The sequence below is a fragment of the Schistosoma mansoni genome, assembly GCF_000237925.1.
Source record: "Schistosoma mansoni, WGS project CABG00000000 data, chromosome 1 unplaced supercontig 0153, strain Puerto Rico, whole genome shotgun sequence".
In the NCBI taxonomy this organism is placed as follows: Eukaryota; Metazoa; Platyhelminthes; class Trematoda; order Strigeidida; family Schistosomatidae; genus Schistosoma; species Schistosoma mansoni.
This window is the reverse complement of record NW_017385994.1, coordinates 578,703-597,850: the sequence shown is the minus strand read 5'-3', so window position 1 is coordinate 597,850 and position 19,148 is coordinate 578,703. Positions and strand designations below refer to the sequence as shown.

At 32.6% G+C, this 19,148-nt stretch overlaps 1 protein-coding gene across 1 annotated transcript in view; it reads right to left on the bottom strand.

The window, feature by feature from the left end:
• Nucleotides 1-19,148, bottom strand: part of Smp_175980 (hypothetical protein) — a gene marked incomplete at both ends in the record, with an annotated part of 36,772 nt that overhangs the window by 15,344 nt on the left and 2,280 nt on the right. The window contains 1 exon segment of the mRNA XM_018792884.1: nucleotides 2,771-3,182. Within this exon segment, the coding sequence (XP_018644028.1) occupies nucleotides 2,771-3,182 (412 nt within the window).

The following is a 19,148-nucleotide window of genomic DNA, read 5'->3' as shown; positions in this document are numbered from 1 at the left end:
GTTCTGTTCCGTTCCGGTTCTTTCCTTATCAATCTTTCTTCGCTATATATTAATTATGTGGATATGAGTAGCCCACACCACAATATATTATGGTTTAATTTACACTTTGTTTACAAAGACAGTGATGTAGCAGAAGAAATTATCCACTTACTTAATTGGTCATGAAATATCAAACTAACTCTTAGATATAAACATGTCTTTTACGTACAATTCTATCAACGATTTCACATACATACTCTAGTAGACGAAAAGAAAGATATTTATGTATTTTCAATCAGCTTTCAACAAATTCACTTATCAGAATAGTATAACACTTCATCAGTATGCCTGATGATTCTTCAGAAGAAAGCAGACTCCAATAATAATGTCCTGAATGATTTAAAATGGTTAATTATTAAAATAATTATAAGTTATTGTGCTTCTTTGAAGCTATATTAACTACAATCCTCACTGTATAACGATAACCACCATTTGTCAAATACTTATATTTCATGTTTTTCCTGTGTTTTCATTGATATATTTTCGTTATCTTATGCGTTCTGAGATTTGATTAAGAGATTCTGTAACTTTGTATTTAGTTACATTTGGTTGTCCTCGCTTGTGTTATCGTTCACTATAACCCCCAATAATCACCTAATATTTAAAAAATAGTGCACGAGATATCAAGTCATTTAGACCAGTAATCATATAGCTGATTATTTGGTGGAATTTGATCATCACTAAGAACTAAACAAACATTACTCTTCTCATTATTCTATGATCAATCAGAGTAAATGATTGTATACTTCTAAAGTAAATTTTATGTTTGAAGAATATGATGAAATACTGGTTTATATCTCTTAACGACTTATCTCACTGATATTTCTTCATTTTTCAACTAATTCTCAGAATTCAAATTTCTTGAACACTTGGTTTATGGATAATAAGTAACAAGCTGTGACCATCTTAATCACCATTACATTAATAACAAGTAACTTAAAAATGTCAAACATAAATCTATCCAGTTTCAAATGTTGAAGAATCCACCTGTGTGGTTTACCTATTCATGTCAAAGTGGTGGAGAATAAACTTTCTGCTCTCTATTTTATGAACCATCTGACCTAAAACTGTTTTCGTTTTGAAAAAAAAAAATGAAATACAATAATATATGAAACATAGACGTTTTTCTCCCAGCTTTCCCCTGTTTACAGTAGCAAGAGATAACTGCTGAATATTTACATCGTTTACACATAGTATAAATATTTATATACATATTTGTATATATAAACAGAGATGGATGATGGATTGCAGTGGATTCCAGGACGCGTATATTGTCCTATTTGAAACTCGTCGGCCGGATGTACCTGTATTCCAGAATTCATAGTCACACACTTCCCAATTAAATGTTTTCTTACTATTTATCTTTTATATATTTTATTTATCTTTAACTTGAACCACTGTGAATATCTATATGATCCCTTTCTCGGTAACAATAAGGTAATATTGAGTACAATATATGTTCAGTTACTTATTGTATAAGTTATAAGTTTATTTGCTTTTTATAACATAATTTACAATATTTATTTGTTGAAAGATCCCCATCATATTAAAAGACCGATATATGAACGAAGAATATTCATTTCGATAAATTCTCTCCAGGTTCTGCAATTATATATCCAAATTAATAATCCATATGGTGGGCAGGTTAACGGGAAAATACATCGTTTAAAGTTAAAGCATACAAATTTTGGGATTGTCAAATAAAGTAGAATAAAATTGTTAATGTTGATATGACCCATATGGAATGTTAACTTGAATCTGTGTATATGTTAAGTGAAAATATTAAATGATCCATGATCAGAATAAATATGGGTCAGATAGGGTGAGAGAGATATAATAGTGCAATTACAACTTGATCAGATGTTTAGTGTAAAAAATTATTAGTGAAACATAATAAGGTGGAATGGATACGAAGTAAATGAATCATGTATTGGAGAGATTAATAATGATGTTCAACCAATAGCAATAGTAATAATAACAATAATGATAATAATAGCAATAATAATACAAACATTTGTGAATAAGCAGAGATGGATAATGGCTAGCAGTGGAATCCAGGACACGCGTTTCGTCCTATTTAGGACTCGTCAGCTGGATGTACCTGCATCTGAGAGTTGATATTCACTCTGGGACTCTAACCCAGTACCTTCGCGAAGGTACTGGGTGAGTTAAGGCTATATCGAGGCAACACGCACAGTATGCACATATGCCAATTAGAGACTGACCAGTTGCAGTCCTAACAAATCGATGGGAAGATTCAAACAAACAATACTCAATGAATTTGTGAATAAGGATAACAGAGACAATTACATTTGACTACGAAATGTCGTAAGTACAATGGTCAAATTAGGTCATCCAATAGCTAGGACTACTATTGATTGGACTTGAGGTTGGGCCAGATGAGAAGAAGCGGTTGAAGATATTTCTTTTGTACGCATAGCTCCTGTTTCATCATTCGGATGGTTACTGTTTCAGTCTTTCGAAGGACTTTAAGTTTGATAAGCTTTGGCAGAAAATTACTGACCCGATAAATAATTGACAATATTTATGTTACGGAAATGTGTTTCACAGAAAATTTAATTGGTTTTTTAGGTTAGATTTTATAGGTAGTACAATGATCAACACAAACTTTCAAGCAACAAATTTGTTAACTGCTTGACAAACGCTCTCAAGAAATCTATAACATTATTTACATATCCACTTGACCTTAATACAAAAAGTAAACACTTACCCTAATATAGCTCCCCATGACCAAGGCCATCCAATCAAAAAACGGCTAAATAGCATCAAAGATGTAGCTTCTGTAAGACATGGTATGAATGCAAGACGAAATACACTACCACATACTTGTTTCAATGCTTGAGGATCAAGACCCAAACCAGCCCGAGTCAGAATTGTAGTCAAAGCAAGTTGTCTTAAAACTCCAGATAAAACTGGATTTACCAATAAAAGAGCAGCAAACTGAGTACGTGGATCGGTTATATTAAAAGGATATTCTTCCTCATTGTAAGAAGTGGAATTCGATAAACTAGCATTGTATCCATAAGGAACACTTCCACTTGGTAGTTGACCTGGGTGGTAAATCTGTTCCGCAATCAAAAGTCCACCAATATTTCTCAGAAACAATCCCCCAAGTAACATACCTATTGCATGTTAAAATCAACAAAGAGACATAAACAATAACAAATTTCAATAATAATCTTTCGGCTTTAAAAAAGTGAATAATGCAATCAGAGGTCATTTAATTTATTTATTGATAAATATAACACTACACCAAGGTCATAATAAATGCAGATAACAGGAATATCTGAAAAACAAAATAGTAACTATGAATACTCTACTGTTAAGACTAGGACTATCTAAAAGTAACTACTAACTTCACCAATTATTTTCATATTCCTTAATGAGATATAAACTTATATATATTTGACTTTAAACATTCACTTCCGACATCTTTAGTGTTTAGTATATTGTTATTTAGTAGACATTACACTGACAAACGTTTGATGGCTATTTTGACTGAGGGTTTATTTAGGTGGACGTTCTAGTATATAAATACCAATAGTTCTATATGGTATTTCATACTTTCCAGTCTGTTTACATGATTAATAATGTTTATTTTTCAACATTTTATTTAAACACGATATTATGTAAGAAACCTAAAGAGTTTGTCTTTTTTCTAGGAAGCACATGTTTACTTAAATCTACAAAAACTTAGCTTATATCTGATTTCAATCTAAGTTTGATAACACCTAAGCTATTTATCTCCAAGGCTGAGTTGTCTTTTACTTTCTCTCCATTATATTAGGTTTCTTTTATTGCATAAGATGTAGATTATCAAAGCTAGTCAATAAAGATGTTTAAAAAAAGGTCTTTTATAAGTATTTCAAATACTGAATTTGTTCCACTATCATGACACATTTTCGAACTAGTTATTTCACAAATTTTAGCCTATCTCAACTATTATCTATCCTAATGATTAAAAACCTAACATGTCTCCGTGTTGAGTGCTAGATAAACATTTAAAGATCTGTTCATGAAGACTGAAACTTAGAAAGAAAACAAAATAAAAATCTCCGTCGACGTATTTTAAGAATGTGTACTTCACAAGTAGTAGGCCAAATACATTAACAGTCAGATCACACAACATATGCAATACCCCTAAGCCACTGAGTTACATTGTTAATGGTTATCAACTTTGTTCAAAATGAGACACACATATATCCTTTTTTCATACTTACATTATGAATTAGTGTGTAACGTGTAAAATATCTATGTTGTACTTAGGAAATTTCGAAGCCATACAGAACAACTTGACAATTAATTGGAATCATCACTTAAATGATATTTTTTCAAGGAGACTATCACCATTACAAGCTGAATTTGTGTCATTTTTTTTACTTAAGATGTAGAAGTTCAGTCAAATAACTTCCTACAGTTAGTTCAAGCAGTATACATTGAGTCAGGCCATTGTTGTCAGTTATCAGAATAGTATAAAGATTCATACTATGTCTATGTTTATTAAGTTTAAGTATAATAATGGACAGATAATAATGGGTAAAACTTTTAATCATTAATCCAGAAAATTATGTATTTCAAGTTTAGTTTGTAACTAAGATACTAATTTTCTTTGGACTTACCAACAAGTATGTACAATTCATAAAAACTTGAGAAGCTAACTAATACTGTCTGAAGATAATTTTACATCACAAGCTAAGATAATTTAGAGAATCAATAAAGAAAATTCAGGAAGTACTGAACAGAATTCATCAACACTGTATTACTAACGGCTTCGTCCTGGACTAAGCTCATAAACTTTAGGTTCTAGAACCCGTTAGTTAACAGTTTCCCTTAATTTAGTTGGTGACAGAGTACAATTAATTTCACAAAACACCATAGTAAATTAATTCATCCAAAACCACTAGGCTCAACATTATCTTACTTTTAAAGCTATCCATTTTCTTAAAAGCTTAAGGCCAGTAAAAATATACTAACTGGGAAATCTTTTTCAAGTATCTCAATTGCTATCATTGAAAAACGGTTGATTTCCTGTTAGTTGATATTTTAAAAAAATTTATGTGGATAGAAACAATGTTTGCAAAATTAAAATCTGAGTTAACACCATTCACACAAAGTTAAGGAAATATAAGCACTCTCATCATTGTGATGTTTCATTTTAACGTCGTCTTAAATCCATACTAATTAAGAAAAGACACTTAGTTCTGAATATAAATATTATTTCTAAAAGAATTCCTTGAAGGCTTCAAGTCGTTACTAAAATCACTAAATTGTTAGTAGTCGATCACATCGGTTAGGATTCAGGATTTGATTAGTTCATGTCATAAACTGCTTTCTTTTAGGGAGATTATTATTGATAGGAGAAGATAAAGAAGATTGAAATAAGCCGAAGGATTACGTATTTGTTAGCGATTGAACCATCGATTTTAAAGCGGACATTTTTGAGGAAAAGCATGAAAGTTAAAGCGTCCAAGTATAAATTAATAAGAACAAATGAAATTCTTATTAGTTTATATTCTGCTTATAAATTTGGAGCATTTACTGGAGGTTCCTACAAATGTATATTTTACTTTTATATATCCGATACATCTTAAAAACGTTTTCAATATCAAAATTCAATAAGCTAATGAAAAACGTCTGAAAAGTAAACAAGACCTGAGATGCGCTCCATAGTCCTTCAGCATATACTGATTTCATGGTATTCATAATTGAAGAAACACATTTTAAAACCGTATATTAAGTCCGAAGATACAATCTTTCCCATTCAACATCAAGTTCATTATTTGCTAATTGATAATAGTAAAAAGGTAACCTCCTAGTTTACATTCTTAACACTATCAGAAAGTGTTATATTCAAAGAAATCAAGCTAGATTCGCCTTATAATTATTTCCATTTTAAATGAAAACAAAAGAAAAAAGGGATTTCACCATATGTTTCAACTTTCATTGGGTTCTTTTTTTCCAAATGAATTGTGAATAGAAAAATATTTTCCTAATCAAAAAGTAAATCAAGCTAATTTGTTTATTCAATTCGATTTAAAGTCCAATTTTTTCAAAGTTTATAATTGTAAGCAATAACCAGTATTGAAATGGTGGAGAAGATTTATAGCTCAGGTGGATAATTTTGATGGAGTTTTGTTTTCTAACCAAGACCAAACCATTCAGCTCAGAGAACAAAACTTCATCAAAATTATTCAGTATTCTTACAATATATTATGTAACGACAACAATTTTGTTAAAAAAATTATTGATCAGAAGGGGTTTTCTGGAGATTTCAGTATTTTCATAGTTGAAAGCATGAGTCGATTGAAACTAGACCACGATGGAAAACCTGGAAGCACTGGACGGCCGTTTCGTTCTGTTATCAACTCATTGAAGGCAATTGGTTAACGGTTGCTCAAACTTCGTGGATTGGTTGAAGTTAGACATTATTACCATCGGATGCCGGCTCAGTGGTCTATTGGTTAAGTGCTCTGGCGCGAGACTAGTAGGTCCTGGGTTCGAATCTCGTGAGGCGAGATCGTGGACGCGCGCTGCTGAGGAGTCCCATAATAGAACGAAACGGCCTTCCAGTTTTTCCAGGTTTCGGATGGTGGTCTAGCTTCCATTGACTCATGATTTCAACTATGAAAAAAATATTTACAATTTGTCACCATTACACATAATTATGTTTACTTTATTCTGAAATGACATCGTCAATGGAATGAAAATAAAATGTATATATTGATAATTCCAGATGTGAATCCATAAAACAAATTTTCTCATCTGTGGTCTTGTTTGTTTTAAAAGGTCTGTTTTAGTTTAGAATGCATATTTAACATAAGAAAGGTATATGAATTTACAAAATATAGAAATGAACATAATTAAACTTCTGACAACATCCAAATTTTATGTCATTGTACATTTTCAGTGTCCACTTCAAGTAATCTGATTATAAATATAACTATTCCTTATTGTAAGAATGACATATATAACCTGAAAAGTTATCATCATAGGTTGAACTGACAAAGTATTTCTAAAGATAACATCATCACTAACATAAATACTAACCTACCATTGTTAAGGTAAGTACTTTATTTAGAAAAGTTTTATTTTACCATATACTGTTTCATCATCTGTCAACATCACTAAGGTTAGGATGGCTATACACATGTCATTTTTTTAAAATTATACATTATTGTGTTTACGGATAGAGTTCATTTCCATTGGGCATTGCAACTTTTTTTATTTATAGATTATCAAAAGTAATTTTATTGTTAACATCATAGGCTGAACTTAGTTAGACAGCTATTAAGAACTGGAAAGAATTGAAAACCTGTTTTATCTTAATATGAAACTCTTTACTAATGGTCATTCATGACCTTACTAAGTCAATCAGCTATATAAACCACGAAATTCAACATTCTCTACAAATCACATATACTAAGTCTAAGAGGTAATTAAAAGGCGAAAGTATTAAATGTATCTGCGAATAACTGAAATGACTCTAGTTGACTGTTATCTGATGAAATTTAATAACAGTAAAATTCCAATCTTATATATATATATACTAAGTAGACGTTTCCTTACTTCGGAATTACAATAAACTAAACGAAATTAACTGTTTCAGACAGTGAATTATATTCGAATTTCTAAAGAGTATGAAAGTTTCTTTATATATCTTTAAAGTAAAAATCTTAAAACTTTGACAGATAAATTCACGAGTTAATCTGAGCTAGACCACCATTAAAAACATTGAAGTACTGCACGGCCTTTTCGTCCTAGTATGAGACTACTCAGCAGTGTGCATCCACAATCCCACACTCGGAACTCGAACCCAAGACCTTCGATCTCACGCGTGAATCAGTAACCACTGAAGCATTATGCTAGCATCCAACGGTGTTAAAGACTTAAAAATATTTTCGTATTGGATCAATATAAATTTAACTTACAGCTGTTCAATAATAGAAAAATCACCTACGGAGCAGATATAAATGAACTCAATGATAACAACGAAAAAAAATGAAATAATTCTATCTACTATCAAGAAACACACAATTTACATTCGAGTTTTAAACAACAAACAATCGAGTATATTCAATGAATACAAATAATGATGTATTCTGATATGCTTGATGCTATTACGAGTTCACCTTACTCGGTAAAAAGAACGAAGATCAAAGACACAGTGACACGATAAACTATTCTAATCCGTTGTCCCCGGCCCTGCTAACTAGATCAAGAAGTCTTGATGAGGCGTAGAGAATGTATTCTACAAGCACCCAGAAAATACTAGGTCGCTAAGGACACAAGTCAAGCTTACTTTTTAAAATGATAGAAAAGCCCGTGGGAGAGCCACTAAATAGTGTACTTAAAAAATTCGTTAACCAATGACAGTTAAGGATTTCCGAGTAGAAAATATAAGCTGTAGGTCAACTAAGCGTCTCTTGGCGCAAAAAAATAAAATTCACATTTTCAGAATAAAATTACAAAATTAGGACGTTTTCCAAGATAGTTCTGGGGATCTAACGTCCTCAACATATTCATTCATATAAACTTAGTTCAATATCATAAATTTGATGAAATTTCACGATTAAGAATTAACCATGAAAATTTTACTCATTAATTCTTTTTTTTCTAAATGAAACCCATGAGCACATTGAGTTATATATTACTAAAACTTAAAAAAAATTACATAATTAAAGTTATGGTATTTTGGGTGTTGCAATATTTTAAGTTAAAGTTAAGTTTGAATGATGCAACAGATTGACGAAGATTACTAAAACAAGGGTGTTCAAAGGGGTGTACTAAGATTTATTGAAACCTTAGCTATACAAGAAATAAAACTTCCTTTAGATATTCAAAAACAGTTTGTTTTCACCTTGAACCCATCTAGATAATATTGATTTATTTGTTTTCCAGTGTTTGATTTCATATTGCTTGCCTTATCTATATTGATCTTAATTTCGTCTTATCTACCAATTTATTACATCGACCTGTTGTTCAAGGTGAAAATAAACTGTTTTTGAATATCTAAAGAAAGATTTAATTCTTTTATAGCTAAGGTTTCAATAAATCTTAGTATACCCCTTTGAACACCATTGTACAATACTAAAAAATCTAATTCAATATCAATCAAATTATCTGTCTGAAGCAAACATCTCAAAATGGGGGAAGATGTCTATCTTTTGTGTGTTTTGATGTAAACTTATCAAAGGGACTAATTGTTTTAAAAAAATAATAATTGATTTTCAAGCATGAATTCAACTGATTGTTTGGTGAATCGTTAGAAACAGTTTGAAACACTTCCAGCAACTTCATTAAAGATTGTGAATAATTAAAAGTAATTGATTTGGATAAATTTATCAAAAGTAAATTAAGATGGATGTATATCAATAGTGACACCTTAAAATATTTACTTGGTTAAGACTAAATGGCTCAAAAAAATAGTATGATACATTATCGAATATAACTAATTTATTTGGACTAAATAGGCTAGGGTACAGATATAGACAACTCTACCCATAGAGTTGCTTAGCCACTCTATAAGGTGTTCCCGAGCACATAAAAGTGCATTTTTAGAATATAGAATGATGTAACAAATTACTCAGGAGCAATTAGATTCATGCATGCAATAGGCATTAGCTAATTTTGTTTCTTTATTACATACAGAAAGTCTAATAAAACAGTCTTATTGCAGAATAAAGGTTATATGCTCTGCAGAACTAAATGAACAGGGAGCCAATGTTTTATATGCTAATCTCATAAAAAATTGATGTCATACGATGCTTTTAATTAAACATATCATCATAAACATTGTAAGCAAAGATGGATAGTGGCTAGCAGAGAAATCCAGGACGCGTGTTTCGTCCTATTTGGGACTCACCAGATGGATGCACCTGCATCTCAGAGTTGATGTTCACTCTGCGACTCGAACCCAACACCTTTGGCTTCAAACGCCATCACGTTATCCGCTCAGCTACTGAGTCCTGATAGCCACTTGCTTGTGCTATGGGGTGAAGTTTAATTTCACTTAGTATTGTTTGTTTGAATCTTCCCATCGATTTGTTAGGACTGCAACTGATCAGTCTCTAATTGACATATGTGCATACCGTGAGTATTGCCTAGATATAACCTTATTTCACGAGCATTGCAAGCAAAGATGGATAATGGTTAGCAGTGGAATCCGGGATGCGCGTTTCATCCTATTTGGGACTCGTCAGCTGGATGTACCTTCATCTCGGAGTTGACAAGTCCCAAATAGGACGAAATGCGTGTCCTGGATCCCACTGCTAGCCACTATCTGTTATGACTTGACCTAGCCGTCGCCAATTTGTTATGTCTTTGACCTAGGCTGTAGCCAATTGTTACGACTTGATCAAGGTCGTCACTGATTCGTTATGACCTTACGAATTTAACAAGGACGTAATTCGCGTAAATTATCCACCAATAGAATACGACTTCTACGACCTTCACACTGTGACAATGACGTTCGATTAGTATGAGTAATCTAGCGTCCTTATTGGTCCTTATCCGCCTAACCCGTCCACTTGAGTCCAAAACACCAATAGCAGCCTCGGCAATACGAATCGTTTATTTCAAGCATACTTTGTTTATATATCAGACAGACAGGCCACATCATACCATAAAATAGAAAATAATATTTGTACAAAACCAAGCCAAATGAGGCTGTAAGCGTGGGAGACAATAATCAATAAACTGAGTATAACTTAGGAACAGTAAATCATACAATAATAATCAATAGGTCAAAATGAAGCTTACAATAAGATGAATATAGGTATAGATAATCTAGTTACCGAATAGTTATACAATAAGAATGATAGTCCAATAGTAGGTCCTGCAAGTTACCCGTACTTATGTCTTCGCTACTACATAACACTATCCATTTAGCCAAATTTAAAATTCAAAGGTTAAACAAAACAATTTCACACACAGATACTATCAATAATAGAAATATAGCTAAATATAACTGATTTCTATGATTGATATAACTGTTGCTAATAGTTTAGACAGAACTAAAAAAAATAAGCGGATATATAAAGTTTGCAATTCCGTTCAATATACATAATGAACTATTGAGGCATTTCAAAGAAGTAATGCATATCGGTCATAGATGATGAAAACTAAAACAATAATCAACACTAAAACTTATTTCAAACATCTAAATAATGATTATGTAAACTTATGTTCCGAATACAACTTTATCCAAATATGACATTATATATATTATAATTTCTTATTAATACCATGTCCCATTTGTTCAGTATAATTAGACACATAATAATAATAATAATAATAATAATAATAATAACATATATTACATCATTGCTTTTGTATGAATACAAAACAATAAACCTATTCACTTGGTTCCTGATTTTATACCTTTAGAAGAGAAAAACAACAACAACGACGAATTACTTCCGACGATACGTCGTAAACGATACATTTATTATTGAATGATTATGTTGATTCTTTCTATTGTTTATTACTTAAATTATATTAAGTACTGTAATCATTGTAGTAAATGATGATCTTTTACCTACATTTATAAATCAACCTATTTTCACTCTTTTTATATTTTCATTAGTATAGTATTCTCTTTATTATTTTTGTCAATGGTGACAGTTCTATTGTTTAGATTACCCTTTTTTTTTTAGAAAAAATTGTATTTACGCATAGAGTTTGAAACTGATTTATTCATATTGAATAGTGAATACTTTCAGGTGTAAACACTTGAATTAACCATTAACAGTGTTAAAGATTTCAACAGATTGAATGTTGTTATGCTTCTATTTCTTCCCCCTTGCATGTGAATAAAACCATACTTAAACAATACTTAATGATGGGTAAAATATCATCAGTGGAAACGGATAGCATTTATTACAAAAAAGCATTATTGAAACCATGAGTCAATTGAAGCTAGACCACCAAGGAAAACCTAGAAGCACTGAACGACCGTTTCGTCCTATTTTGGGACTCCTCACCAGTGCGCATCCACGATCCCGCCTCACGAGATTCGAACCCAAGACCTACCAGTCTCGCGCCAGATCAGTCAACCGATAGATCGCTGAAATCTCCACAAAACTCCTTCTGATAAAAAAAACATTAGTTTTAAACTTTAATATTAAAATTTAAATATATAACTGTTGAATATAAGGAATAGGATAAGTGAGATTCTGTCATTTCCACTAATTTACCTATAGTTTGATGGAAGTGATGATGATTTCTTTGTAGATCAACTTATCTTGCTTTTGAATGATAAATAAACAAGATATTACGTTAAGAGTTAATGTACAATCGAAAAACAATCAGCGAATAAACTTAACAGTATAGGGTTGTGGAGATTGTTGAGCTTAGATGGATATATATCATGAATAGATCAATGTTAGATCATTATTAAAAATATGGAAACACTGGACGTCTGTTTTGTCCTAGTATAGGAGTCTTCATCACTACTCACCAACGGTCTAGCATGCGGGGCTCGAACCCAGGATCTTCGGTTTCACGCGCAAACTCTTAACTTCAATCTATCTAAACTCAAAAATTTCCACAACCCTATGCTGATAATTAACACGTGCTCACTTGTGACTGGCTTCAAGATGAATTTTTTTAAGTTCTAATGAGAAGCTCTGAACAGTGGAGTTCAACCGTAACTGTTGTGAGGTAGTTACTCAGAGAAGACAATGGTGGTTGGTCGCTCAATATCATAAACTGATTGAAGTTACACATTTACACCTTTGCATGCCGGCTCAGTGGTCTAAAGGTTAAACATTCGCGCACAAGACCGAAGTTCCTGAGTTCGAGTCCCGTTTATGGGATCGTGGATGCTCACTAGGACGAACAAATCTAAGGATTTTTAAAATCAAATTCTACCGATCACGAATTTATATTTTCCACTATTACATTAATCAGTAAATGTGATGTAATTAGAAAAAGTTAAATAATTCTGATTTAAATCATTAACGATAAGGTAACTTTCAAAGTATCGACTGACATGATATTTAAATCCGAGACTTTTAGATGATTAACCATTCAAAAACATTACTTCAAATAAGCCTCACTGAAACGTTAAATAGCGTAAACCATCTAGGCACAGTGTTACTTTACCCTTAAGGACTAGGGAATTACTTAACGCATAGCAATTTGTTCCCAAGAAAGATCTAATCATTTTGACTGAGAGAAAATGAAAGCTATTGATGAGGCGTTAAGTCGATGAAAACTCGAGAATGTTAACCAGTTTGACTAAAAGTAGATAGAAATGGACCAGTAAGAAATTCTATTATTGAATACCTTGTGAATACATGTGATTCGTTCGGAATAGATTCACCACTCAAGATCATCTGTAAGGTTAAAAGATAGCTCACAAAAACAGTGAGCTTTCATCTTCCCAACATTCTTGAAGCATTTGGTATACATCTAAACACACCAGAATTATGTATGCAAAAGAAACGTATCCAACTGCTTCGTCTACTATGATCCTAATCTCTTGTTTTTCCAAAACTATCACTTTCAATTCAATCCCCTTCCTTATTAACCTTTCACCCCCCCCCTGAAAAACCCACTTCTATTTCCACATTACCATACTACCCAACCTTTTTTCATAATTACTAGTCTTTATATTATCTCCTTCGTGAATATCTAAGCTCTTAATACCTCTATTTTTAGCTTTTTAGTAAGAATAACATTTTCGCGCATTTGTTTATTTTATCTCTGTTACCATGTTTAGAAAACCACTATTATCACCAATATTGTTACTAATACTATTATTATTAATGGATGTACTACTGACCATTATTTCGGAATATATGTTAACTATTGTACAGCTTGGAAAATGAATTCATCAAAAGAAAACTTTTCATTGAACCAATCTTTCTTCATCTTGAACAAATCAACCAATGTGAGAAGAGGGGAAATTAAAGATGTTATCGGCAATAAAATTAATGAGATAAATGAAATATTTTTATGATATACTCTGAAATTTGTATTATTGGTGAGATTATAATTTATGGACGACCTTCGAGCGACGCTAAAGTGACCTTGAGAATGTCCACCAGGACCAAATGAGTGTATAAACAAGTGTGAGGAATTAGAAATTTGATTTACAGTTGATGGTTAGGGTTAGGAATTAGATTCAGAGTTTTCATCATGAACTTACATCAGCTATGATGCCAAAACTCTATTTGACTAAATGGATGAGTGAATTTCACGCTAAAATCCGAGACCTATTATCTTAAATCTGATTGGTTCATCCATAAATTATAGTCTCACCATATTACTGAATAAAATAATGAGATATTTACAAATATAACAGCTACGGTTAAACTTATGCTATCTGATTACACAAATAACTGATTACATTCATTTAAAACAGAAATTAATATAATAATAAACTATCCTTGTAATCAACCTACATATAATCGACTAGGACGAAAAGCAAGTGTCCGGCGATTTAACCGGGTCGGTGGACACGGAAAGTCCACCTAGAGGAGTTGAGAAACCCTGATTCCAAACCAATGGTGCACATGGGCTGGCTCCAGTATCCTGAGGGAACAAATGGCGTATGAATCAATAGTTAGTCACCGGCTACTACCGGACTGCGTCTCCTTACGATGCTCCACTGTCTTGTGGATCAGATCTTTAGGTCAAAGGCTCCGAGTGTGGCTCCCTTAAAAAATCACCTGCTTCGGTCTAGGTACCCGAGTAGTATCACAGCCCTCACACAAATTTCATTTGATTTGTGTGGCGCATATGTATATGGTGCCTCTTTGTACCAATATTTATGCGTTTAAATAAATAAATAAATAAAACTTCAATATCAGATTCAATTTCCCAATAACAAATGTTCATTCTCTTAAGAGATAATAAAACATTTATGTTTTATACAATCAATGTTAATAAAATGTTAACATATCTATAATTTTTATTCTTGTTTAGTCTGAAAGAATGATGTAAATTGAATAAGAAGATATTTCAACAATCACATGTCTTGGACGTTTCCAAGTTAAAATGACACAAAAAATATACAGAGAGAGATTGCATCCAAAGAATAGTTACATAGTATATGATGTGTAAACCAAAACTTCTCTCTATGTCTATTGGATATATATATATATATATATATATATATATATACAGATATACAGATATACAGATATACAGATATACATATAAAGGAATGTATGCCTCTACACTTTCAGCACATTTTTGTTCACCTTCCCTGTTCTTCTTCTTCTTCTTCTAGATGAATAGTGTATTTGTAAATTTCTTCTTTACTTGAAAATGAATTCAAAAAATACTTTCACATTTTTCAACGTAAAGAATTTAAAAGTACAAGTTATGTAAAAAATGAATTTTTCCAATAACTTATAGACTGTTCAATTTTATTATTTTATTTTGGACGAAAATTTATTACATTACAATTGATTGATCACTGGGTAGTGATCAATGTCATGTGTGTCAAGTCCTTCTTAATTCTGATCGAATGCTATTGATCAAGTTGCAATGTGGCCACTAGTCTAGGTGGCTCGACACTGCGTGCACTATGTTGAGATAAGATGGTGGTTAGAGGTGGTCAACAGGAAATCCTGGACCTGGGTTTCGTGCTACTTGGCACTCGTCAGCAAGGTGTACCTGTAATCTTGAAGGAACTAGTGCTCCCTGACGGATTTGATCCCTGACATTGATCAACACCCAGTGATCAATCAACTGTGATTACGTCTCAGTCCTACAGGAGATTGGTGTCGGCCCGAATAGCTCATTAGTGACGTCTCTGACTGTGAAGCTGAGTGACACGGGATGGAATCCGTCAGGGAGCACCAGTTCCCTCAAGATTACAGGTATACCTTGCTGACGAGTGCCATGTAGAACGAAACCCGTGTCAAGGGTTTCCTGTTGACCACCCCTAACCACCATTTTATTTATTGCATTCGTTGGAGATAATTCATAGGTCGATAATCTTGCCTCCCTGATATCATGCCTAATTTTGTAATTATTCATTAGGATTCTTAATGCTTTAAATGGTTTCGCATTTTGTACTGAATAAAAATAAAACTTTCATTAGCTACCTGTTTGAAATCCTACTATGATGATTAGCCCCCAAATGCTCTGGTACGCCCCGAGAATGGGGAAAGTCCGCTCTCCCTCTCGGACTGCTCTCACATGACCACACGTATACAGCCTCTGCCAGGGAAGTTCTATTCACTGCCTTCTCGTGGCATTACTGTTGTTGACGAAATTGAGAGGACGAAAAGCGACTGTCCGGCGCTTTAACTGGGTTGGTGGACACGGAAAGTTCACCTAGGGGAGTTGAAAAACTCTGATTCAAAACCAATGGTGCACATGGGCTCCAGGATCCTGAGGGAACAAATAGCATATGAATCAATCGTTGGTCACCGGCTACCATGGACTACATCTCCTCACGATGCTCCACTGCCTTGTGGGCTAAACCCTTAGGTCAAATGCTCCGGTTGTGGCCCTCTAAGAAAACCACCTGTTTCGGTTTGGGCACCCGGGTAGTATCACAGCCCTCACACAAATTTCATTTGATTTGTGTGGCGCATATATATCTGGTGCTTCCTTGTACCAATATTTATATGTTTAAATAAAATAAAATAAAATAGATTAGCTCATTGGAAAGGGTTGCTTTGCTTTAAGCATAAATTAACATCAGATGGAAAACCAAAAAACGGCTATTTCATCTTAATTTAGGGGACTCTGCCGAAGTGGATACCCGTGATTTCACTAGTGATTCATCTCAGTACCTTTTGCTTTCGTGATGCAAGTGTGCTAATCTCGAATACACTGTACATAAACCAACAAGTGACAGCTTCTATCTATACAATAGATAATTAGGAGATACTTTCATTATTTGTGACAAAATATTAATATCAGTGATATCCTGGGCTCATTCAATAACTCTGTGTGGCCTATATAATTTGCTGCACATGATCAGATAAACTGAGAGATGAATGTTGATTTGACTCAAAGTGGGAGATTATTCTTCATGCAACTCCGAAACATGAGCTGACTAGAAAAGATAAAGTCGGATCGATAGGAATCCAGATAAAAAACTTATGTACAGCAGAGCCCATTTCTATCCACCAGTCCAAGCCTAACATTTGTATATAAAAACAATAAGTTAAGTCCCTTATACTACCATGGTTTCAACTGCCCTCCCCATCTCTCATAATCTATCGTTATGTTCGTTTCCAATTACTTTCACAACTATAAATTAACAATTATTTCATCTTTTAGTTATTCGGGTCTTAATAGCTATCAACTGGACAATTATCTTTACCTTACCACTTTTTTATTAGCCATTTGTTAAATAACTTCCATATAATATCTAATTTTTGATTTATAACAAGAGATCACTTCAAGTTTTCAAATATTCATCATCATTCTACTTCACTGTAAACTACTATTTTAGCAACGATTGTACGATTGTACAGCTTGAGTAAATGCAATCATTGAAAAGAGAATTTTCTCCTCTGAAAAGCTTAATTTCTTCTTCAACGATCAAAATTAACACCCATAATTTTTCACCTTAAGATATCTTTTAAATAAGAACATGTTTGATTGGTAATACAGTAAAATTTGAATCCCTTCAAATTACTTTAATCAGTAATAGTTATACTAAGAGCTATCGATAATTTAGATTATTCGATAAACAGTATTCAGGCATTTTGGATCATATTTAAACACATATTGAAATCACATTACCTCAGTTTGGATTTCAAGAACCGTTCAATTTCAGCCATCATCTTATCCAGAGATATTACTGATTAACTTTTGGATTACTGATGTTGTTTTTTTTTAACTTTAAATTCATAATATCATAAAAGAAATTTCTAATTATTGTTTTAGTTTTATTTCCGAACACATAATGTCTTGGGATGTAATGTCGAGTGAAAAGAACTTTAATTGTTGAAATCATGAGTCAATTACAGCTAGACCACCGTAAGAAGTCTGGAAGCACTGGACAGCCGTTTCTTCCTAGTATAGGACTGCTCAGCAGTGTGCATCCACGATCCTTCTTGTGGGATTCGAACCCAAAACCTATCGTTCTCGCGAGCGAACACTTAATCTGTAGACCACTGAGCTGGCATTCAACGGTATTAATATCTAACTCCAACCAATCCACAGGAGAAATTGTCCTTTCATTATCTGAACACAAAAATACTATGGGTTTCTAACTGACTGTAACAAAAATTTAATATAATACATACTTGCTTAAGTTTATTTTGTTCTGTGAAACAAAAATACATAATTGTAAATTCATCAGTTGGATTAAAAGATTTTGATCATGATATGAAACTAGTTGATAAGTAATAAGAATCACTGACGATTAATTGTGTTTATGAATCTGTTTATCAACCATCCAACAGAACATTTTTAAGTAGAACACAACACTTATATGGAGTGCCTAAATGAAAATTCATTTCCTAATAAGAAAGTTTTTATTACATTAACCTAAAGACAAGTCAACTATTTGGTCGTGGAACAAGTTAATTATCAATTGTGCTGCGTAATCTTAGATTTCTGTCAACTATTTTTCTTTCCATAGAAAGATAGTCATAGAAATTCTATTTGACATTTTTTTGCTTTTGAACAGTGAACATTTCTGTCAGTTCTTAAATTGAAGCTTCACAAGCTTCTATTAAAACCGCACTAATATATTTTACATATATCCTTACTATTACGTCAGTTTGTATTCATTCAGTGCGTACTGTAAAAAACTAATGAAGACTATTACAATTTAACATAAAGCAAGTTTGTATGGTTATACTTCATTTATGATAAACCAAGATGTATGTTACTATTTTTTTTACAGACAAAAGAATATTGGTCATCAATTATGTAATTCAATTTGTTGGTATTCAATGAGAATAATTGATGACGATTATTTCTTGTTGATCTGTATAAAGTTATGATGTATATTGAAAAGAATTATGAACAGATGGTCTTTTAAATGGCAAGATCAAAATAACATATGAAATTCACTTAGTATTGTTCGATAGAATCTTCCCATTGATTTTGAGGACTGCAACTGGCCAGTCTCTTATTGGCATATGTGCATACTATGCGTATGC